The sequence below is a fragment of the Sander vitreus genome, chromosome 8 (assembly GCF_031162955.1).
Source record: "Sander vitreus isolate 19-12246 chromosome 8, sanVit1, whole genome shotgun sequence".
Taxonomy (NCBI): Eukaryota; Metazoa; Chordata; class Actinopteri; order Perciformes; family Percidae; genus Sander; species Sander vitreus.
Window position 1 is genome coordinate 7,910,139 of NC_135862.1, and position 21,528 is coordinate 7,931,666.

Consider the following 21,528-nt stretch of genomic DNA (forward strand, 5'->3'; position numbering starts at 1 on the left):
AGCCTGCTTCTTGTTCCCTGAATCATAGAAAACATCAAGAAGCAGCATTTACTTATGAAACACAAAGCTGGAACAAACATCTAGAGGATAAAAGACTTGGTCAACTTCATTACTTCATTACTTTTAACTCAGTCTGAAGCATTTGGACCATTACCCACCCCTTTTTTTTCTCTGTACAGTCATCTCTGTTATTTATTTTTTTCTGTTTAAATTTACATTTAGAAAGTCTTATCTTTTAATAAACATCTTTTTTACAAAATGTCTTGTAAAAATGAGTTCGCCTTTCGAGAAATTAAGAGACTAAGCTAAGTTTTGATCTTCCACAGGAATTTACCATTTACGAGACAGAATACAGTAGGGACATTGTTAATAAAATCTGACATCTAACCAGGTTAAACCCTTCAGGGAGACATAGTGACAACCATTTCCCATTTCTGTCATGATTAAATCAATACTTTTACAATAGCAATAAGATTTACAAGAGGGCACCAAGGGTGAGGGAATGTGAGAAATCAAATGTCAAGTCTTTCCCACTTTGATTTATTTCGGTAATCAACGGTGTCACATCAAGAGAGCATTAAGTAGCTAAATCCTCCTCCTGAATAATTGACTACATCTCCAGATACAAAAGCAACAGCCCCCCGTCCATGACAGACACTAACACTGACAGAATTAGACGCCTCCAGAGAGCTACTCCCACCACCGATGTAGACAGAAACGCAAAGAGAACAAAGTGCTTTCAGCATCAAACATGAAACCATCTTGTTCTGCAGTGTCTGTCTTATAATACACTCAGAGCTGCAGATTTACCCCAATATTTAAACTTTTACACATGTTCACAATGACTTCAGAGGGCATAAGAGCATTCATAATAAACAACAAGTATGAATCCTTGTATATAATCAAGGGGTGCTGAACAAGTTTCTGTGGATAGGTCTGTTAGCTTAACGTCTACAATGTAAAATTGGTTTGTGTGTTTATACATTATAATATTACAGCAATAATTGAGTATTCTTGCATCACCTGGCCAATGCCTCTCTTTTGTGTCTTTCTGCATTTTAGGGTACTACAGTTTCACTGATACTTCAAAATATACAGAGGCTGGATAAAACAACAGGGGCACTTTACAATACGACACACAGCCCTACAAGACCACTCAATACAGTGTATAACGTTTATAATGTTCAATTTGTATGGATGCTGTAAAAAAGATGCAATTCTGTGATGTTTGAGGCAGTATTGTGTGGTGTTGTCAAATAATGTTTGCATCATATAGTATTTAAAAGACTATTTCACAAATTATACACACAAAAAAGAGTTAACTTGTCACAAGGAGAACCTCTCAGCCTGTGAAAACAGTTGCAAAATGTCCTCTGTGGCTCGTGGCTCTGAAGGGAGCTTTGCTAAAAACCACTGATGATCTTGCCTTAGGCTGGGAGACTACAATTGGGGACTACAAAACAACCTATGTTTACATTTAAGTGACAAAGCCCTCTTGCGGCCGTAGTAATTATGACGGGAACAAAGGAGGAAGTCAGTGGTCGGGGTGGATGGATGGATTAACATGACATCAAATTGGTTTAAAGAAATACAAACAAGCCAGAATTTTTTTTTTCAATAGATAGGCGGTGTAGCCAGACCATACTCCATCGCTGACACAGCACTGTGGAGATCTGGCAATGCGAGATTATTTGTATAATGACCCACCATCCACTCCAGACTATGTTTTTCTTAGAGACAATATACATTAATCTACCTTTCATATCTGGAAAAAAGAAAACATGTTTTGCTGCTTTGCAGCAGCTCTCTACTACACTTTCATTTCCAGCCACTGTCTTTAAATTAAGAACCTTACACTTGAGTTGGGTCATCAAGTTGGCTGGCATATTTAGCTCCTCAGCATAGCCCACATATTTACCATGTTCAGCTCTTCAAATGTAAAATAGTGGTACTTGGGTTTGATGCAAATCCTCACACGTGTTTTGAAATTCAATTTGTTTCTGGGGGCACATGGGATATTAAGTTTCTAAGATTCCATCCGGCCCATATGTACAGCATTTCTTACATTGTAGAGCAAACAGCATCTACTTTTAAGAAAAGCTTCTGTTTAAACATCCAAACATGAAAACTGTAGCACATACTTTGGGTATGTGCCAATCTGATGACAGGTCATTAGGACGGATTTAAGAATAAAGTCACAACTGTGTCTGCAAGAGAATGGGAGATTAATGTAGTAACGGTCTATAATGTCTAGTACAATACGTCATCCGCCGTCACCCCTGTTTCCTCAGCCTTGCCTTGTCCCAGAGCAGGAGGCAATCCACCTTCTTTATGGTGTGACCAGCTGAGTGAGGCTGAGGAAAGTGCTGAGCATGCCAGTAAAGCTGTCATATAGCTCTTGTGAGGCTGGGGATCGGTGTGTGTGTGTTTACAGCAAAAACTGTATGTGTTCAGTTGAATACACTTGAAGCCACAAAACGCTCACCAACAGACACACCCACAACTTACACAGTGTGTGTCTACTGTTATGTTTCTGATGTCCAGTTACAATCCCATAAAGCTGACAAACTGCGCCACACACAACTTGTTTTATGATGTGCCAGCAGGGCAATGTACTGTACCGAAGGGAGCTGTGTTTCTCAAGGAAACAAAGAAGCTAACAAGCTGTGATCCACTTCATGCTCCTCAGACACAGTACAGAAAACTCCCGCTACCATAAAGAATCTCTGCATGGGATTAAACCAACACTACGCCTCCACAGCGGTCAATGCTCAGCTGTGTTAACAGGTGTACAGTACCAGTCACAATTAGGGTTGGGTATCGTTTGGGTTTTTCCGATACCAGTGCTAACGCGATACTTTTAACACGGTGCCGGTGCCTAAGAAGAGCACAAAACGACAGTTGATTTATTAATAATAACAATAACTTAAAACAATGAGTTATATCACCAGAAAATTGCTGTTAAGTGACACAAACAACCACCACATGAAAAAAGGGTATTTTATTAATAACTTTGAATGCACCATGAGGCCTAGGCTACCAGTATCAAGTGAACACACTGTCTGTGTTGTTTTTCCAACTACGGCAGCTGCACACTATTACGTCCCGGTGTTGGAATCCTCTACAGTGAAATACAGTTGCACTTTACACCGTTTAACGTTAGCTGTCAGCATTTTAACCGTGTTAAATCCAGCTACTAGCTAACGGTAAGCTAACGTTACCTCCTGTCAAGTGTAGTGTTAACTAGCGTCACAAACAGCGATGCTTCTGTTGCCTGTAACGTCCATTGCAGAGCATCATAGAGGAGGGCAGGCATTTCAGTGGCACCGAAATCCGCGATGCTATTTGGTCTGGTAGATACCGGTCGTTTAGGCACCAACACAATATAAACACTGGGTTTCGGAACCCAACCCTAGTCACAAGTTTGGACACACTTTCTCATTTAAGTGAATGGGAAAGTGTGTTCAAACCTTTGACTACCACTACTGTAATAATTTATGGCAGGCTTACCTTGTGTCACATGTCAGATCCCATGTGGAGAATTCATGATCATCAAGGTTAGTGACCACCTTGGCCGTCGCTGGCCAGGACATGTGACGTTTGATGGGAACCAGTGTGTGACCAGCCTCCCGTGTGGGGTCGCGGCTGCAGCAGGTACCCATCCTTTCACAACAAAGGACCTTTTCGCTGGATAATTAGAGACTTTATCTCTCTGAAACCTCACTCGTAGTTGCTGGGAACTCTTGATTTAGCTCCTTTTCCCCAAATGTTCATCTCTTGTGAATGTCATTCTACTACAGTGTCCCCCAACTTTCCACTGCTGTCTCTCCCACCGCTGTTCTCTCTTCCCTGTCAAACTTTACATTTAGGAGAATCTCAAGCCAATCGATAAAGACATGTTGAGGCTCTCTCTTTCACTGTTTCAGACGTTTAAAACTTCTCTTCATGCTCTCCTCTCAGTCCATTGCTTGACACTGTCCCAACCAGTGTCACAACTTCTTCCCTTGTCCTCTGCGTCTCCGACCTCCCCAGTGTTCCTCACATGATCTCTCTCTCTCTCTCTCTCTCTCTAAGCTGCATTGCTAATGTTTTGGTCGCCTGTCCCTGGCAGCCTCGCCCTCCTCCTTACACTGACAGAAGTGTTACTGTCTCCCACGGCCAGCCAGACTTTAAGAGCCACAACATTGTATCAACCATCTTGTTGTTTCTCTTCCCTTCAATCCCCCCTTTGTGTCGGTCCTCCTTTGCTCAGTGTTGAACACAGATGGACCCCCTCCGCACTTTCCGATCCCAAGCTTTTCCTTTGGTCCACAGACAACAATCATGTAAAGGACGGCGAGACGGGCAGGTCCTACGCTGTAGAGATGTGTGGGCTTGTCATGTAGAGAAATTCAACAAGAGCAGCAAGCATGGTTCCATTTGGAGGCTCGACATTTTACACATTTTTCTGTAGGTTGTCGTTTTAAAAAGCCCATAATGTGCTGCCATACCACCTTATAAACAAGGAATATTGTGATCTGGTACACCACCGTACACATCTAAAATTAAAACAGCCACTTAGCAAGTTTTTTATCCTCTGTGCTTTTTAATTAGTTTGCCATTTGTTTAAAGGTTTTATGGCCATTTACTGCCCATTTTGTGGTTATAAGAACTGACCACACGGTTTCTCAATAAGGATGTTTGATTCAGCCATGTCTTTAAATGATCATGGCTGCCTCTTTAACGCAGAGATTCTGCAATACTGTCGTAAAGAAGATTCGCCAGTACTCCAGCTTTTTAGATTGAAACAAACCACCCCGAAATAATGTTGCCCCAGTGTGTGATGTTAGAGAGCATGTCGGCACTCCAGAAGCAAAAGAGGCATGAAGTGTAACAAGCGTCGTCATCTAGTGTGTGCATGTAGTCCCCTCATGCCGGCTGTCCTTTTTACAATGGCGTTGATTCAGGCTTAGATATAAAACATATGTTTTATATCTATGGATTTAGCTCTTCGTATATTTTATACAAAACGGAGAGGCGGAATAACGGCGCAACATTCCCGCCTTTGTGTAAAAGGGGCTAGTAGTGAGTGGATAGAAAAAGGTTTAACTCAATTCAAAAGTGTATGAACTGACTTTTTTATATCACATTCCTCTTGAGAATAAAATTGGTGTTGCACCTTCGCCTTGACATATGCAGAGTGATGTGTTGATGCCAATGTGTTGACTCAGTGAATGAGCTGAATCAGTATCTTTTGGACTCCCATTAAACTACATTTAGCAGGAAAATTAAGAAAATGACTTGCTAAACTACATGCTAAGGTGACCAAACATATGGTGTTTAAGAGATTCAGGATTTGGGGCGGCTGAGTAGCTCACCTGGTAGAGTGTGTGCCCCATGTACAGAGGCTCAGTCCTCACCGCAGCGGTCGTGGGTTCAATTCTGACCCGTGGCCCTTTGCTGCAAGTCATTCCCCCTATCTTCTCCCCTTAATGTCTAAGCTGTGCTCTCAAATAAAGCCCTATAATACCAGAAAATAATCTTTAAAAAAGAGAGATTCAGGATTTAAAAAAATACAAAACAGATTGTATGCTGTCGGTGTTGAGGCAGGTGTAACCATAGCAACAAAACAGGCATTATGGCCTAATGCCTGTTTTGTTGCATCTATAATAGATGGGGGGGTTAACCTGTATAACCCCTCCAGATATCTGTGCTTCGTGCTCATGAGCACAATAATAAGTTGGCTTTGAAACACTCACTGTCTGTCACTGTCATATTATGCTCATTTTCAGGTTCATAATTGTATTTAGAGGTTATATCAGAATAGGTTTACATGGTTAGGTTTACATGGCTTTTTGTTGTACTACACATTGCTGCAGCTCCTCTTTTCACCCTGTGTGTTGAGCTCTCTGTTTTAGCTACAGAGGGAGACATCTCACTTCTATTCCATCTTTGTTGGGAGTTAAACATGCGCAGTACCTAGGTAAGGACTACTAGCCAGTCAGAAGCAGAGTATGAGGGCGTGCCACGCTAGCAGCTAGGCGAGCATTATAACGTGTTACAAAGTGACGCATGTTCGTCACGGAAGTAAAGGCTGGACTACAACAGAGCTGTTTGGAGCAGTTTGTGAACAGTGTTTTCTGTTGGAGATGGTAACTCCCTTTGGGGTGGACTTTGGGCTTTTTCACTTTGTAAACCTATTACATGCACGAAAAAGATATATAACACAATAAAGGGAAAAAGCCAAAAAGCAAATAAAAGATTAAGAGTGCCCATACAGGAAGCAGTGAGTGGTCAATGTTCTCCGAAATGTAAAAAAAAAAAAAACTGTTGATAAAGTACAGTGATGGTAAATAACAAGCATTACTCTGCTTTCTCCCTCAACGTGAAGGAAATCAATTGCAGCTGTTCCCACTCTATCAATAGAAATGTTGTCGTGCACACAAATCTAAATTTTTTTATGACGACTTCTCTTTGTATGGACATGCAGGAGTGACATTTAAACAAAGAACAATTTGTCACGGAAATTTGTCTTTCACTAATATTTAAAGTGGTCTATCATTTTTTATTTTTGTTTTAAACGAGAGAGAGAAGCCAGCCTCAGCTTTTGAACCCTGCACTACTACACATTGATTATGACAAAGAAAAGAGGGATGAATAAGGACAAGTGTGTTCAGAACAAGAAAAGTTTGTATGACTTTATGAATATCACAACAGGATTACTACAGTATATCAATGATCAAGCTATCGTTTGGTCACGTTGTTAAACAAAAGTTCAAAGGAGACATAGTTATGGAGTTGTCATTTTAAAACTGTTTACATACACATACATCTTTTTTGTGTGTCTTTTTAATAATGCATTCTCGGATAATTATTATTATTTATTATAATTATTTTCTGATTTGCGTTTTGGATGCAAGTGGCTATTTGTCTAGTTCCTTTGTTCATTTAGTTGTTCATAAAAAACACAAGTTGCACTTTTGATGTGCAGTCTGGCCTCCTCTTTTGTCTATGCTTCTGATTGCTTTATATTCCCACGGAGCATCACGATAAAACACATATCGGCATGACAGATCTGTGTTGTACTCTGTGAGAGTCTGTAAATTGATACTACAGCCTCGGGGCAAGGTTAAATATTCAAGACATCCATTTTCAAACTAACTTCAAAAGGTGGTATTGCGAGCGCACACACACACACACACACACACACACACACACACACAACACACACAACACACACAACACACACAACACACACAACACACACAACACACACTGTGCTGAAATGACCCCAAAGAGTCATCTTTGCATCTATAACAGCGTGAGGAGAGAAAGACAAGAGGGAGAGATGTCTCCAAAAATAACACATCAGTTTGAAGAGGATTAGAAGAACACAGCAATAAGAGTGAGGAATTATCAGCTACTCAGGAGGTGCATAGTTCAGACAAACATTCCTTCATGTGAATGTCAGTGTGTGCAGAGGATCATTTAAAAGTCAGAACAAATGCTTACGGCTCCTAAGAAGTGCAGAGAACGTGTACAGGATTCAGGTCCTCTAATGCTTTTATACTGTATCTGCAAGTTTCCACTTCGACAAAGATTAAAATATTTGCAATCTACATCATCCACGAATAAGCTGAGACACAGACTAACTAACCAGACAAGACTTTAAGTACCACACCACTTACAGCACTAAGCTGACAAACAGCAGCTAATCAGTAAAGAAATTAATTGTGCCTGAGAAGAAATGTCATTGACACAACCCTCGATAATGAGACGAAAACAGCTCAATAATTAGCCCACCTACTCAGGAGAGATTAGTGGTGTCCAAGTGGACTTAGAAAATGGGACAGGGGACAGAAAAGATTTATCGACAGTTTGGGAAAAATGCTTCGCTTTCCGGCTTTGCACTTTTATTGTGATTCATAGTTGTTGTCCGATCCCTATGCAGCTTGTTACCATACTGGTTGTTTGTCACTATAGAACATTTGCACTCACAAACAGCATGTACAGAATAATGTGCCATTCTCACCACTGTATGTCATGTAAACACCCGGTCACATAGAAGTTTGTTAATAATACTACTTGAAGAATACTAACTTTGTCATTACATGTCAGCAAGAAATTAATAATGAGAAAACTGTAGTCCTATTTTTCCAAGTATAGCTGAAAGACACGTCACAGTCTAGCCGGCATTTCAAGACGATTTGCTACATTAAATGTGGTTTAATAAGAGAGATATTATGTACAAGTCTTGCCTTACATGAAGCTGGTGAAGAGATTTATGAGAGTCATTTTTTATGTAAGCTCTGAAGTTAACTTTCAGTGAGTGGAGAGAGAATAAAAGAAGCCTTTCAATTTTGCTCTATTACTCGAGTTTGTCCAGTTTTATGAACTAAGAACAAACAAACAAACACACACACACGTTGATGAATCATTAGCCAGCAGTGATGCTGAGTCCCTGTGGGGTTTCAGTATGAATAGAGTGAGTCAGGGATAAGCACTGACTCACTGCTCTATCACTTCACCTGACATCCCTCCTTGGTACCTGCAGCTGCAGCTCAGATTTAAATTCAAAACTTTACTCATACTTGTAAAACATTAATATGACCAAAAAATCTTATTCTCAATGATCTGAAAAATGACACGATTTCACCCCACTTTTGCAATCTTAGCTACAGCGTCTGTCCCCCCCGCCAGATATACACACACACACACACACAAAAGTATTAATGCCGATTTTGTGTACGACAACATTGTTTATACACTCATACGGCGGCAAGGAAAAATCCTGCTTTACGAATAGACAAAATGAGCAAGATCAATGCTGAGTCAAGATCAAAGATCACTGATTATTTAGCACTTTTTCCTGATTTCTAATCAACATGGATTTAAGGACGTTTAACTTTATTAGGGCTTCATTATCAAATTATCTGTTGACTATTTCTTTCAATTATCATTTAGGCTATACAGTGGCTAAACATCGTAAACAATGCCCGTCAAAAGTTCCCATAACACCAGGATGATGGCTTCAAATGGCACATAACTCTTCTTGGTAACGTTTACGGCCAACTCTGGCCTTCATCAGGGCTGAAGTTGGCCAAAAACATTTGGTGAATAAAGCATGGCATACTAAAGAAGTGTTTGCAACGTGTTTTAGTTTTGATGGATTTGCAGTGAAGCTCAGCACTGGTCTACGCCTCAAGTCACGGCTTTCATAACGGACTGGAAGAACAACAGACAAATAAATGAAAAAAAAATGGAGACAAACAGGTGAAAAAGAAGTGAAGGAACATGACTGACCAAAATCAGCTAATCATATCAAGAGGGAGAGGGAGAGAGTGTGAGTGTGAGTGTGAGTGTGAGTGTGTGTGTGTGTGTGTGTGTGTGTGTGTGTGTGTGTGTGTGTGTGTGTGTGTAAAAGCTGTCTCAGCAGATGCTATCTCTTGGGAAGCTTCCTAGATTTGATAAAAAATGTCCTCATCTTATTTCCAAAGTCATTCACTACAAAAGAACGCCCTCATCCTCCAGCAACTTCTACTTTCTCTCACCTTCAGAGACGAACAAACATCAAATATTCACTCCACTCAAAAGTCAACATTTCTGCAGGGGGTGTTTATTCTTTTGGCTTTATGCATACCAAAGTGTGGAGAAACTATTCCATCAAGCCAAGCCACAACCAAGATTTAATAGCATCAATACACAGCTGTGATTTCTAGGGGTGTCACGATTGCGATTTTAAATAAAACAATCGAAATGAGCTCTCAATTTCGACTATCGAAATCAAAAGCAGGCTCGGCGATTCCCCCAGTATTTTTTTTTGCATGTTACCTTCTGGACTCTTTTGGTATGTACTTCATTTTTGTTGGTTAAATAAATCCTCAAGCAACAAACTTCCTCCTGCCCTCTGCATTTGGGTCCTCCATTCCCTGCAACTTGTGACAACAGTGAGATGTTCAAACCTTTCTTTTTAGTAAACTCTGGGTACACAAACAATGTTCTCAACGCTTTCGTTAAGGTGTAGAGCCCCTGGTGACACTCCCATTCAAAAGGCCATTTGACCGAAAAACGAGAATACGGTAAATCTTAAAAGTGGCGCTTCCGTCCTAAATATGCTTTTAAACGAAAGTTTGACTCGGGTACATTCACAAAAAGACCCTAGGTTGCATTTTGCCGAGAGTTATGCTTTAAGTGTACCTGACATTCCAGTTATGCAGCAGGTGACAACCTTCAAGCTCTATCAAGACACATTTAATTAGTTACAAAAAACAAAAAAGGAAATTCTGGCTGTGTTTCGGCCAAGGACTTCCAAAAACATACAGTGCAATATAAAGCTTTGAGATGTGTGAAATGAAGCCAGAACATAAAGGGGAAATTATTTACCTCTAACACCGCTGGAAGTTACAAATTTACCCTCATAATCTAAAGTCTGCTGAATGACAGTCAAAGAGGCAAAAGTATGTTAAGGAAAACACTTAATTTAATCCTGGCTTATGTTACTGAAGTGAGACTTTAGCAGAGAAGCAGGTGTTGGAAGGAAATATCTGGAGGGAACGTCATTAAGTATGGAAAACAGCCCGTGAAGACAACGTTGGATATAAACACTGTCCTTGGGCTGACATTTACAGGAAATAATCTTTAACTTTCCTGCTGTTTCGAAAGCAAACACAGAAACTGGCTAGCACCTTCGACCAATGAAAACAGAAAAGCTATTGTTGACAGAGCTTTCTCCTCCAGCCTTTATTTGTCTGCCAGGGAACTGTTGGTTCTTTGGTTTAGCCACGGCTCCACGGCAAAACAAAGCCTCTTTTTCATCTGAGGACAAAGAGAGTTAGACGGCGAGCACAAAACAACCCCATGTTCTTACGCCTCTAATATTATCCATCGGTTTTATTAGAAGATTCACAAATATTTTCCATCAAGATGGAAAACAACTGTGTTTTCCAGGGAACCTTGTGCATGAAGTTGTCCTTTCTGTGTGCGAAAACCACCTCAAAACAGCCATTCCTGTGGATTCTCTCTAATGCAGCATGGCCTTCTTTGTACACAACATCTATATTTAGGTCCATTCAGTCACATCAAAATTTGAGAAATGAAAAAAGCCTAATATGTCACTCTGCTCACATCCATCAGCATCTTTCCAGGGAAACAGGAATATTTTCTGCTACGACTCCTCAGTGAGTTTCTAAATCTTCCTATTGGTTCCTTGTGAGGTTTGTGAAACAGTAATTCAAGGTTATCCTACTGTGCGAAAGAAATAGCAATCAGCAGCTGTATTTCTTCAAAAATTAATGGAAATGTCTGTTTAACCAAGACTATGTTCGTGCTGGGCAGTATAAAAGACTGAACGCTAAAAAAATGTGAACCCGCACTTTGCTGACAAAGAGCCCACCTGCTCAGCAAACCTTTTAAAGGTTTAACAAAGACATTTATAAAAAAAAAAAAAGAATAAGAATAATAATAAGAATAATAATTACAGGACAAAAACTACTCCAGTGGTATTGATGGTATCTACAGTCAGTATAACACAGGGCCTTAAAGGGTTTAAGTCTTGCAAGGCCATACTCCTGAAATTATCGTAAGCTTCTTTGAGATAAGCCTCTTTGTCACAGCTTCGTGATACTATCATTGTGCTTACGCTGTCAGTCATGCAGTGCTCAAATCACTGCACAACCAATTACAGGTTTCTGCCAAAAGCATCACCTCTGGAAAACTGCAAACCCCTGAGTCATTCAGTATGAGTGGATAAGAATAAGAATACTCTTTTAAAAACTAGTTTTTTATTAAATAATCAGAGGCAAGCTGCTCTGGTCATTTGATGTATTCATTTAAGAATTTTAATGTACTGCATATCTGTTTTAGATTCCCTGTATATGTATTGCTGTTCTTTTACCAATCTTGCATAATCTTTTTTATCTTCCATCTTTCAAGATCCTTGATTATTGTCTTTATATTTTATGTAATCAAAACATATATTGTACCAGTGATAGTTTTGTAACATGTTTTATGTTCTTGGCCAGTACAGGCCCATAAAATAGATTTCTTCTAATCAACAATATAACAATATAAAATATGTATACAATTAGCCAGCATTGCCTTGTCCTCAAACTATCCATAGGGAAGCTTAAACTTTAGGGCAATATCTTCCACTAGTTACAGACCATAATACACAGATTAAACAAGTTATCTCTTATGAATATTAAGGTATTTACTGTATGTGGATGTGATCTTATCTTGGCGTACGCATATAGCAGCAAACTTATTTTCTTAGAAGACTGAGGTCACAAAGATTCTGTTATTTTTCCTATCTCTAATACATGGTGTAATCACATTATGGACCAACTGTATGATACAATTGTTTTTTTGATTGTAAAAGTTCATTCAGAACCTTGGAAACGAAAGTTTGACCCAATTAAAATAGATGAATAAAGATTTGCTTACCAGCCGTTTCTTGGCTATTCAACCACGCCTCACAGTCTTTATCAGTATAAAGTTTGCTCAGCTGTCATGGAGATCGCTCAGGTGTCATCACATGTGATAACAGGTGGTTGTATATTGGGTGGAGTCATAACTCCCGTCTCTGTTCAAAGATGGCCTTTGGAATAAAACGTGAATGGCCCGCTTGATCTAATGAAGACCGTGAGATGTGGTTGAAAGAGCCAGGAAAAAAGCAAGTAAGCGGATCTTGAGTTAAGATTACATTTTTACTGTGGCTTAAACTCAACTGCAAATACTAAAAGACTGTTGTCTCTCGCTGGTAGCATTACATCTGATCCCTCAAATCTGGGTTTTATTTGGTGAATATCAGCTGTTACCCTGTACCACTACACGAATGAGATAAAGGGGTTTGAAAGTGATGTAATATGTACCTGTTTTTGACAGACACTAAATATACTGGAGCTGTTCTTTTGTAATATTGCACTGTACTCTTCACATTGCTGGTTTTGTCCAACAAACAGTCGAAAAAGCCAAAGATATTCAATTTACAATGATATAAAATAAAGAAAAAAGCAGCAAATCCTCACATGTGAGATGCTGGAAACCCAAGAATGTTTGGTATTTTGACAAATGCCTAAAACTTATATTATTACAATACTTGACAGTTTCTTTCCTTGTCAATTCTGTTTATATAAGGGTGTTTATTGTGTAAATGTTTTTTATTACTATTATTATTATTATTATTATTATTATCATCATAACTAATTCTATTTCTTATACTATATGTATATTTTTTCTCCTATGTCTACTTAATGTGTATTTGTGTTATTCTGTGTGTAAATTCTTTTCTTTTGAGCTGCTGTAGCACAGGAATTGTCTATCCTATCCTCCTATCCAATTGACTGATCATTTCAGCACTACAAGAAAGTGATATCTGATTTCATGTGAATGAAATGGTGACTACTGTTGCAGAACGTATTTCCAAACAGAGTCAATGCTCTAGCAAGGTAGGGACGGTGTTTCTCACGCCTTTCTAGATTACAGGATAATGACTAAGAGCATGACAACAGGACTGAACCAGCTGTCTTCTACTACCAACAGACATCACTGACATCTCTCAGTCTCTCATTTGTGTGTGTGTGTGTGTGTGTGTGTGTGTGTGTGTGTGTGTGTGTGTGTGTGTGTGTGTGTGTGTGTGTGTGTGTGTGTGTGAGATTCTGTCTCCCTCTCCCTGCTGCCTTCCTTAAATCCCCTTCAGTGAAGCCAGTCATGCAGACGTTCCTGCGGGAGGTATATCCCTCCGTGGATCTGATCGGCTCTGCTCCCCACCTCCCTGTACCCCTGCTGGGAGTGGCTGAAGGATGGGGAGGAGGAAGACCCATCTGGAGGACTCTCAGGGTTAAGAGAGTGTCTGTTTACACGTGCGAAGGTATGGTTGTCAGCGAACATATGACAAATCGTGAGAGAGTTCGACCCTTCTTCGACAAACAAACTACTTACGCACACTGAGTAATACTTCTGAAGAGAGGTATGCGAGAGTGGGTTTAGCCCAGCAGTGCAGGAAGTCATCAAAGAAACCAAACTCATACTTACGTCCCACTTGTCCATAGGGGGACATAAGGGGGGAGATTATTACAGCAAGCCCAGGCAAAGAACAAATGCGCGAACGTTTGGGACCGACAGGAAAGAAGTAACAAGAAAACAGCCAGTGGCAGACAAACAATCTGACTGCTGATGCTACGTCTACAATGAGCTCATCAACAGTTCTGGGAGTCGCAAAATGATACTCACATAGCATATTAAGAAAGTAGATTGTGATCATTTAGCTGAAAACACAAGCAACATTTAGGGTTTCTAGAAGTAGTGCAGAAACGATTCCTTTTGATAATTAATTAAATCATTCAAGTCATTTATTAAGCAAAAATGTCAAATATTCAACGGCTTCCTGGCAGGGAGACGGATTACTAAACTGCAGTTTCTCTCCTTGGCCACTCATAAAAAACAGCTCATACCTTAGGAACGGTATGACGCAAAATGTTAGTGGCTTTAAAACCTTGACTTTTTCAAACCGCAGTATACCTTGAAAACGGTAACCGGCCCATGCCTAGTCAGGTCAATATTCAAATGTAGCGATAATCTGAACCAAATTTCCAGAAAATCTGCAGAAGAGAATGGGAATTAATGTGCATTTCCATTCACTAGCGTTTTGCAAATATTGGGTGTCGAGCGCATTGACAGAAAACAGTCTGGTGCCTATTTAACCACTGCAGAAGAAGAGGGCGCAGGAGAAAACCATGTGGAAAATATGATGTGAATATGGCATTCATGTTTGTGTTATGTATTCATTTGAGAAACGTCATCTCATCGCTCCACGCAGACTTGATGTTTCTTCTGCCACTATTTTTCATTTCTCTAGTGAAGTGGAAGCTTGAGTGACAAATGAGTGACATGCTTCATGTACGTCATTATTTATTTACCAAGTCTGTTTTCATAGAACAACTTTTTCACCTCAGCCAAGCGTAAAAGCTTTTGTGATATGTCGGGGAGGGGTGGGGTTGAGTTACCAGTGTTTCCACTCCATTTTTCATGCACAAATTGAAAATGCATAAAACCAGTTGGATATAAACAGCATATCTTTGGATTTTTGACTGTCATACAAAACAAGCAATTTAAAAACGTCACCTTGAGCTCTGCAGGGTTTCCCGCCGCATATTATGGTGGAGGATAGGTGCCTCAAATTTACTAGACTTTTATGATTAGGATTTCAAGGGTACAAGCAGAGGCGCTACTTCACAGAGCAAAGGCCACATAAAGTGACCCAATTTCATATGTTTGCTTTGCAGAAAATAAATCGGAGCAGCATGACGCAATGTCGGAGAAAAGAACATGTTATCCAACAGAGTCTGCATGGAGTTGAAGTTAATTTGAGGTTGGCCATTGAACAGCTGAACTGTATCAGCTCGGTTTGAATCAATGACTGTGATCAGACTAGGGGCGGGAATCTCTTGGCACCTCACGATTCGATTCCGATTCAGAGGCCAACGATTCGATTCTAAACCGATTATCGATGCAACTATTGTTTTTATGTACATTTCCATGGGTGATTTTTAAAAATATACATATAAATCTGAGTTTGCTACTCAGAGTTTGCTACTCACTTCCTAGACAAAGCTTAGATTTTGACATATACAGTATTTGTCACACACAATTGTTGAAATGTTTTAGGCTCAGTCATGTTTAAAGGTGGATAACTGGCTTCTTACAACATGGAACATGAGGTGGTCAGATGTAATGTGATAAAGTAGAGGAACAGCCTAGATGTGTTTTGCCTAATTATTTTATGTATGTCTTATTAGATCATGTGTATATATACAAAATGTAATTTTTTTTTTTTTCCTTTTGGCCATTTTGGAGTGTGTTTTTTTTCTGCACTCTTGCCTAAACTCTAAGTTGTTGTCCATTATCCCATCCTCTTTCAGTCACTCTGTTTTCTGATTTGTACTTGTCTGGAGACAGTAACTTTTAAATAAACATCAACACATAAAAAAACCAACTGATTATTAACTTATCAGAATCAAGCATCGGATCGTTCTAGAGAGAATCACGATGCATCTAAGAATCGATTATTTTCCCCATCCCTAGATCAGACGGAGAGTTCATCTGAAGAGGTAATCTGCCTCATCTTGTGGCTCAATTCCTCAGGGACACTGCTCTGAGAAGTTGCAATGGGCATGTATAAAATTTGCTGACATTTTATACATGAAACGAGTACTCAATTACTAGGGAAAAGAATACTCAAGAAATTTGTTAACTTCCACATACAGTTGATAGATTACTGGATAGTGAAAGCAATCAGTAGTTGCAGCCCTAACAAGAACAAGAAGAAGCAACAAGAATATGTGCTGCATCAAGTGGTCAGCATGCCGTCATTTTAACTAAAAAGAGTATTCCTCTTACATAAGAGATGAATACATTTTTCTAAGGGCCCCTTACTTGGATCTCCTGGGTTTGCTTTGGTACTAAGCCATAGGGGTTCTTTCTGTTAACAGCATCAAAAATGATAAAAGAACTCTGTCAGAATCCAGAGACAATAAAAACCACGCAGAGACAGAGAGGGAGGCGTGTTGTTCTTTTTGCTAGTAATAAAAACTTGAAAAACATTTTTCAGATAGAAGAGGTTCCAGAACAGACAGTGGTGGAGCCCTGGGGGGCAGTCACATAAACATGGTCCGTAGATAAATAGTCCCCCTCCGATGTGAATAGGATATTGGATTTCAAGTTGTTATTACTTCACCATAATATTTCTGTTGAAGAAATACCATTCATAAGTCAACTAAAAGTTTGGAGAGGGAAACTGAAAATAAACAAATGTCCCTCTCTGGTAAAGGAAAAGAGTGTTTTGTCCCCGCTCAGTTTTACTTTCGCACCTGAAGTTTTGACCTGTATGTGTTGCAGAATAAACCAACTTAAAGTCAGTTTTCCATTCTTATTCTTCTCTATTAAAGGGTTACTACCATTATTTTAAACCTGGACCCTATATTCCTATGTTTTTGTGTCTCAGTGACTGATGGGAGCAACAATCTTTGACAATGATCCAGTATTAATGTAAGTTAATTAATAGTTAATTAATAATTAATAGTTAGGCAATTGACTGATCACCTAATTATTGCGGCACTTTACTACTTCTACTGCAACACGTACAGTCTCTGTCCTATAGAACTGAAACCATTTCCATTTCGGTGGCAATGGTCAACTCTAGTCTGGCTACCAACCAGGTATTGTTAATATGGTAACCAGTGACATCTCCAGTGGTAGGTAGAGGGATAGTGTTACATGTCATACTGAGGTCAGGAATAAAACAACAATCCTTGATATCAAAGTGGATTAACAGGATGTACTCTACAAGAACATACAGGGAAGTACCAGGTTGTATTACGAGCGTATCTACTGCGGCTAGTCTACCTTTAAAGTATCAAGGCTGAAATGAATCAATTTGGAGGAAAATTCAGATGTTTTCCAGCCAAACAAGATTGTATCAGACACACCAACTGCCTGCTAGCAGCTTGACAGCCAATTAAAACACTTAATGCTTGAGTTACAAGTTAAGGGTAAACATGAAGAAAGTGTGGCATAAATACACACACACACACACACACACACAAAAGTCAGAGTCTGAGTAAAAACATTACAGCAAACCATGACAGCACATCAGAACCGGTTCTGATTCATTTCAATCAGCATCTAACACAACAAGATATATTTGTCTGAATTCCGACAGCATTATGTACGATTTATTTATGGAAATTTCAATACAAGAGTATTTGTACTTGTCTCACAGATACAAAGTCAGATGATTACAGTATTTATATAAAAAAAGCATGGGACAGCCAAATGGTGAAGATACACAAGACCCCCCCCCTCCCTTTCCCAAATCAAACAGACAATTAAGGCAAACTTATACAAAAAAAACAAACAAACAGAATAGACCAATTAGATCTGGCCATTAATGCTTATAATGGCAAATAATGTTGTAGAAACACATGCCTATGCCCACCCACATTCACACTCTCTCCTTCTGACTGAATTCCGACAGCATTTTACTCAAAATCTAAAACAGTTTTCACCTGAAAAATAAACCAACTCCGTTTGTGCTGAAGCAATTACCAGCCACTGCAACATAAATGGCCTTTGCCCTCTGTTATCTGCAATAGCACTTCAAATCTCTGTCAGTACAAATCATAAAACACTAAATCCCACTGAGGGCATTTTAAAGGAGACAACAAGACCTCAAAACACCTGATTACTAACCAGCTGAGTCACCAAATCTAACTGTCAAAATTGTATTTTTCCCATCTTACAGACACTTCAGAAGAGGAATATATGAATATTCAACAACTGGACCAATCAATTATCCACCAAGGAGTCTTACAAACAAACCTACACACAGGAAAAACATGAATGCCAAGAAGGTATTTCGTGGCATAGAGTCCAACTTTATCCTGAAAAATAGGTCCTTTCTGTACCTCTGTGAAACATTTCAGTGACCAATATATAATAATTTATGGTAGTAGATATTAAACAAATATTAATCAACCAGGTATTTTTTGCAGTGCAGTCCAGTGATATTTTCTTTCACCTAACACAAAAAATCTCTGCGTGTCTACTGCGATGTGTTTATTGCGCCAGTTGATATAGCGCTGACAATAAAAAAAACTATATATTGTGCAGCCCTAGGACAAAGTCATTGTTTTGCAAGATACAAGTAAGTAGAAAGCTTTGGCTATGAAGCCCAAAGTGAAGACTACGAATTAAAAGTAAATTCCAATCCCTAAAGCTTGGTTTTATTTGTCTGTAGCTCTGTACTGCCAAACGCACCTTTCCCTCCTGCTCAACACTCTAGTCCACAGTGTATAACATACTGTTGTTTGGTGGTTTATTATTCTAATTATTTCAGACATTAGGCCAAGCCATGAAAAACATAGAGGTGGTTTGTCATTTCCTTCTCTGATATAAAACATCAAGGTCAGAGCGAGAAGGCTTCTTTGTATGCGGAGAATTTTGCTTATTTAGAAACGTCATCACGGCAGAGTAAGGAACAATTTTTTTTTTTTTTTTTTTTTTTTTAAAGACCATCATGTAACTCCAGCAGATACTGTCTTTAATCTGAAAGGCTTCTGAAACATGAAAATATCCAAATCAATAGAAAATTTTAGATCATTTTCAGGTCAGACTTATCTGGTGGTGGAAGGGCTGTTAATACTGTGCACCCTACTACAGCCCAACCAATAAATCATCCAGGCCTATTGGACAATACTAGCTTATTGTATAGTATATATCGGTAATGGCATATGTGTCGGCCGATAAGAAACAACATGTTACCTGAAAGAAATAGCAAAAGTATTTTGGGGGTCATTTGGAAACAGATCCACCATTTAAATGTTTGTCCACCAGAATTTGTTTATGTGTTTATGTAAAAAAAAAAAAGATCATCAGCCAATTTAGGGGTGTGCAAAAAAATCGATTCACATTCGTATCGCGATTGAAGCTCTACCGATTCAAAATCGATTCATAAAATAAAAAATCGATTTATATTTTTTAATAAAAAAAAAAATGTAAAACATTTTTTTTTTTTATTGTATGTCTACTGCAATCACATGGGAAAAGTAACTACATTTACATACTGTGAATCGTTTTTTTTTTTTTTAAATCGTTTTTGAATCGGAAATCGATTTTGAATCGAATCTTGAGCCTAAAAATCGATAATGAATCGAATCGTGACATTTTCTTATGCACCCCTACAATATATGGTGATCTGATTTTGTAACTCTCTAATATTGATATGTTATCAGCCTCATGAGTATATACATAGGCTATATGGCTGAATGCCAAAGATTTGAAGGTGAGTCACAAGTTCACTATTATTCTATTATACTATTATTCAATATTACGTCTCTCAGTATCACAAATCAAACATGTAAGCTCAAAGAGCAACTAAACATGTTTGAATCAATGCAAGACAATTCTGTGATTGCAAGAAAAGCACAGTTAACATGCCAAAAGGCAGAACATGAGACACAGATAGCGGATGTCTCATACACGGCAGCAAATGAAAGCAGTGGGTTCGTTAGAGGGTCAGTAGGTAACTTCCAGTCCCAGTCACACCCCCATTTAAATCCGCGCTGTCCCTGTGGTCATTAGGCAGGCAGGAGCCATATTAGGCTGCACGATAACTTTAAGTAAGCGCAGGCGCAATAACGGAGACAGCAACAGTAGTAATAATAAGGTAACGTTACTTACTTTATGAAGAAACTTGCCCCTTCGTCCGTAAAACCTTCCTCCCATCCCCGAGGTAGGTCTGAAATACCAAATGACAGACTTGTTCGTGACACCTGAAAGTTTTCTCCCCGTCGAGCTGTGCACCAACATAAACACCGAACTTAGCAGCGAAGACAAACACAGTAAAGTAAACAGAGCACACAGGTGAAACAGCCGCGCGGAACTAGCTTGGCTAAAGTTAGCTACCTGAGCGGATCATGTGTCCGGAGTTTACAGGTTCACCGGTGCGGGGATGGAGCCAGGTAGTGGTGCGCACCTCATCGCTGCAGCACAGACACAGAGAGGAGAAAAAACACCTGTTACACCAACGGGAAGGGAAACACCAGCAGACCCTGCCAACCCTCGTTAAATTGAGAGAGACGGTGCGTTAAAGCGCTCATTATCCCACTCACTTGATGAAGAAGACCCTGCCGTCCCTGCAGACACCGTAGGACCAGTGCTCAGGTAAGGTGTCCCGCCCGAGAGGCGCCGCCATGATCCGGTCTGAGGTCCTACTTCATTTCATTCCCTCTCCATAGAGTCTCCCGGGAGCTCAATGATCACCGCTAGGGCCAGCGCTGCATTCAGGGACTCCTCTCAAGCCCGTAAATCAGACCACCGCAAGATGAACTGAAAACAGGATTCTGAGCTGAAGGAGATTTAATTAAGTTTCTAGGCTAGTTTTTTTTTTTTGCAGACTGCATTGCTCCTCAGTTACAGATATTGTAAATAATGACATGTGGAGTTTATATTTACAGTTCCACACATATTGCACATGTTTTTTTTAGCATGATTCTAATCTGTTTTAGACTAAATTTGATTGTTTTTAGGCACACAAAAAAAAAACTAAATATATGAAAAATGTAATGAAAGCAGACCACCAGAATTACAAACCTGGTACCAGACTATAATGGGTGGAGATGGAATTTACAGAAAATTTGATTGAATGGTTAAATTACGTTTTTGCTTAAAATACTCCGAAATCTGCACAAAGTTTGGTTAGTGGCTTGTCAATAAATTCTGCCAGGGGAATTTGTACTTGTGCCCTCAATATTTCTAAAATCCTGGCAACAGCCGTAGTTATGGGATTTAAACTTGAATAAGAGGTAATAAAAATGTTCAACAGGGATGTACTGCTGGTCTACGGGGTTGACATGCTGACCATGTATTTGCAGCCTACCCAGTTCAAGTCTATCCGAGGATTGTTGCATGTCATCCCCCATCTCTCTCTTGCCTCATCTCCTGTCAGTTCTTAACTATTTAATGAAGAAAAACTTGCCCAAACAGTACTAATAA

At 39.4% G+C, this 21,528-nt stretch overlaps 1 protein-coding gene across 5 annotated transcripts in view; it reads right to left on the reverse strand.

Annotated features, from left to right (window-relative positions):
• The window catches only part of LOC144521908 (pleckstrin homology domain-containing family A member 7-like), a 139,822-nt gene extending 119,027 nt beyond the window's left edge, over positions 1–20,795 (reverse strand). For 4 of the 5 annotated variants that reach the window (XM_078256571.1, XM_078256572.1, XM_078256570.1 and 1 more), the window contains exons 1-3: positions 20,646–20,795; positions 20,440–20,516; positions 20,215–20,272 (exon numbers count right to left, since the gene is read on the reverse strand). In XM_078256571.1, coding sequence (XP_078112697.1) covers positions 20,215–20,272; positions 20,440–20,516; positions 20,646–20,728 — 218 coding nt within the window. In that variant the 5' untranslated portion in view covers positions 20,729–20,795. The remainder of the gene's footprint in view (positions 1–20,214; positions 20,273–20,439; positions 20,517–20,645) is intronic. The other variant, XM_078256575.1, reaches the window with a different exon arrangement.
• Between the last annotated feature and the right edge of the window lie 733 nt (positions 20,796–21,528).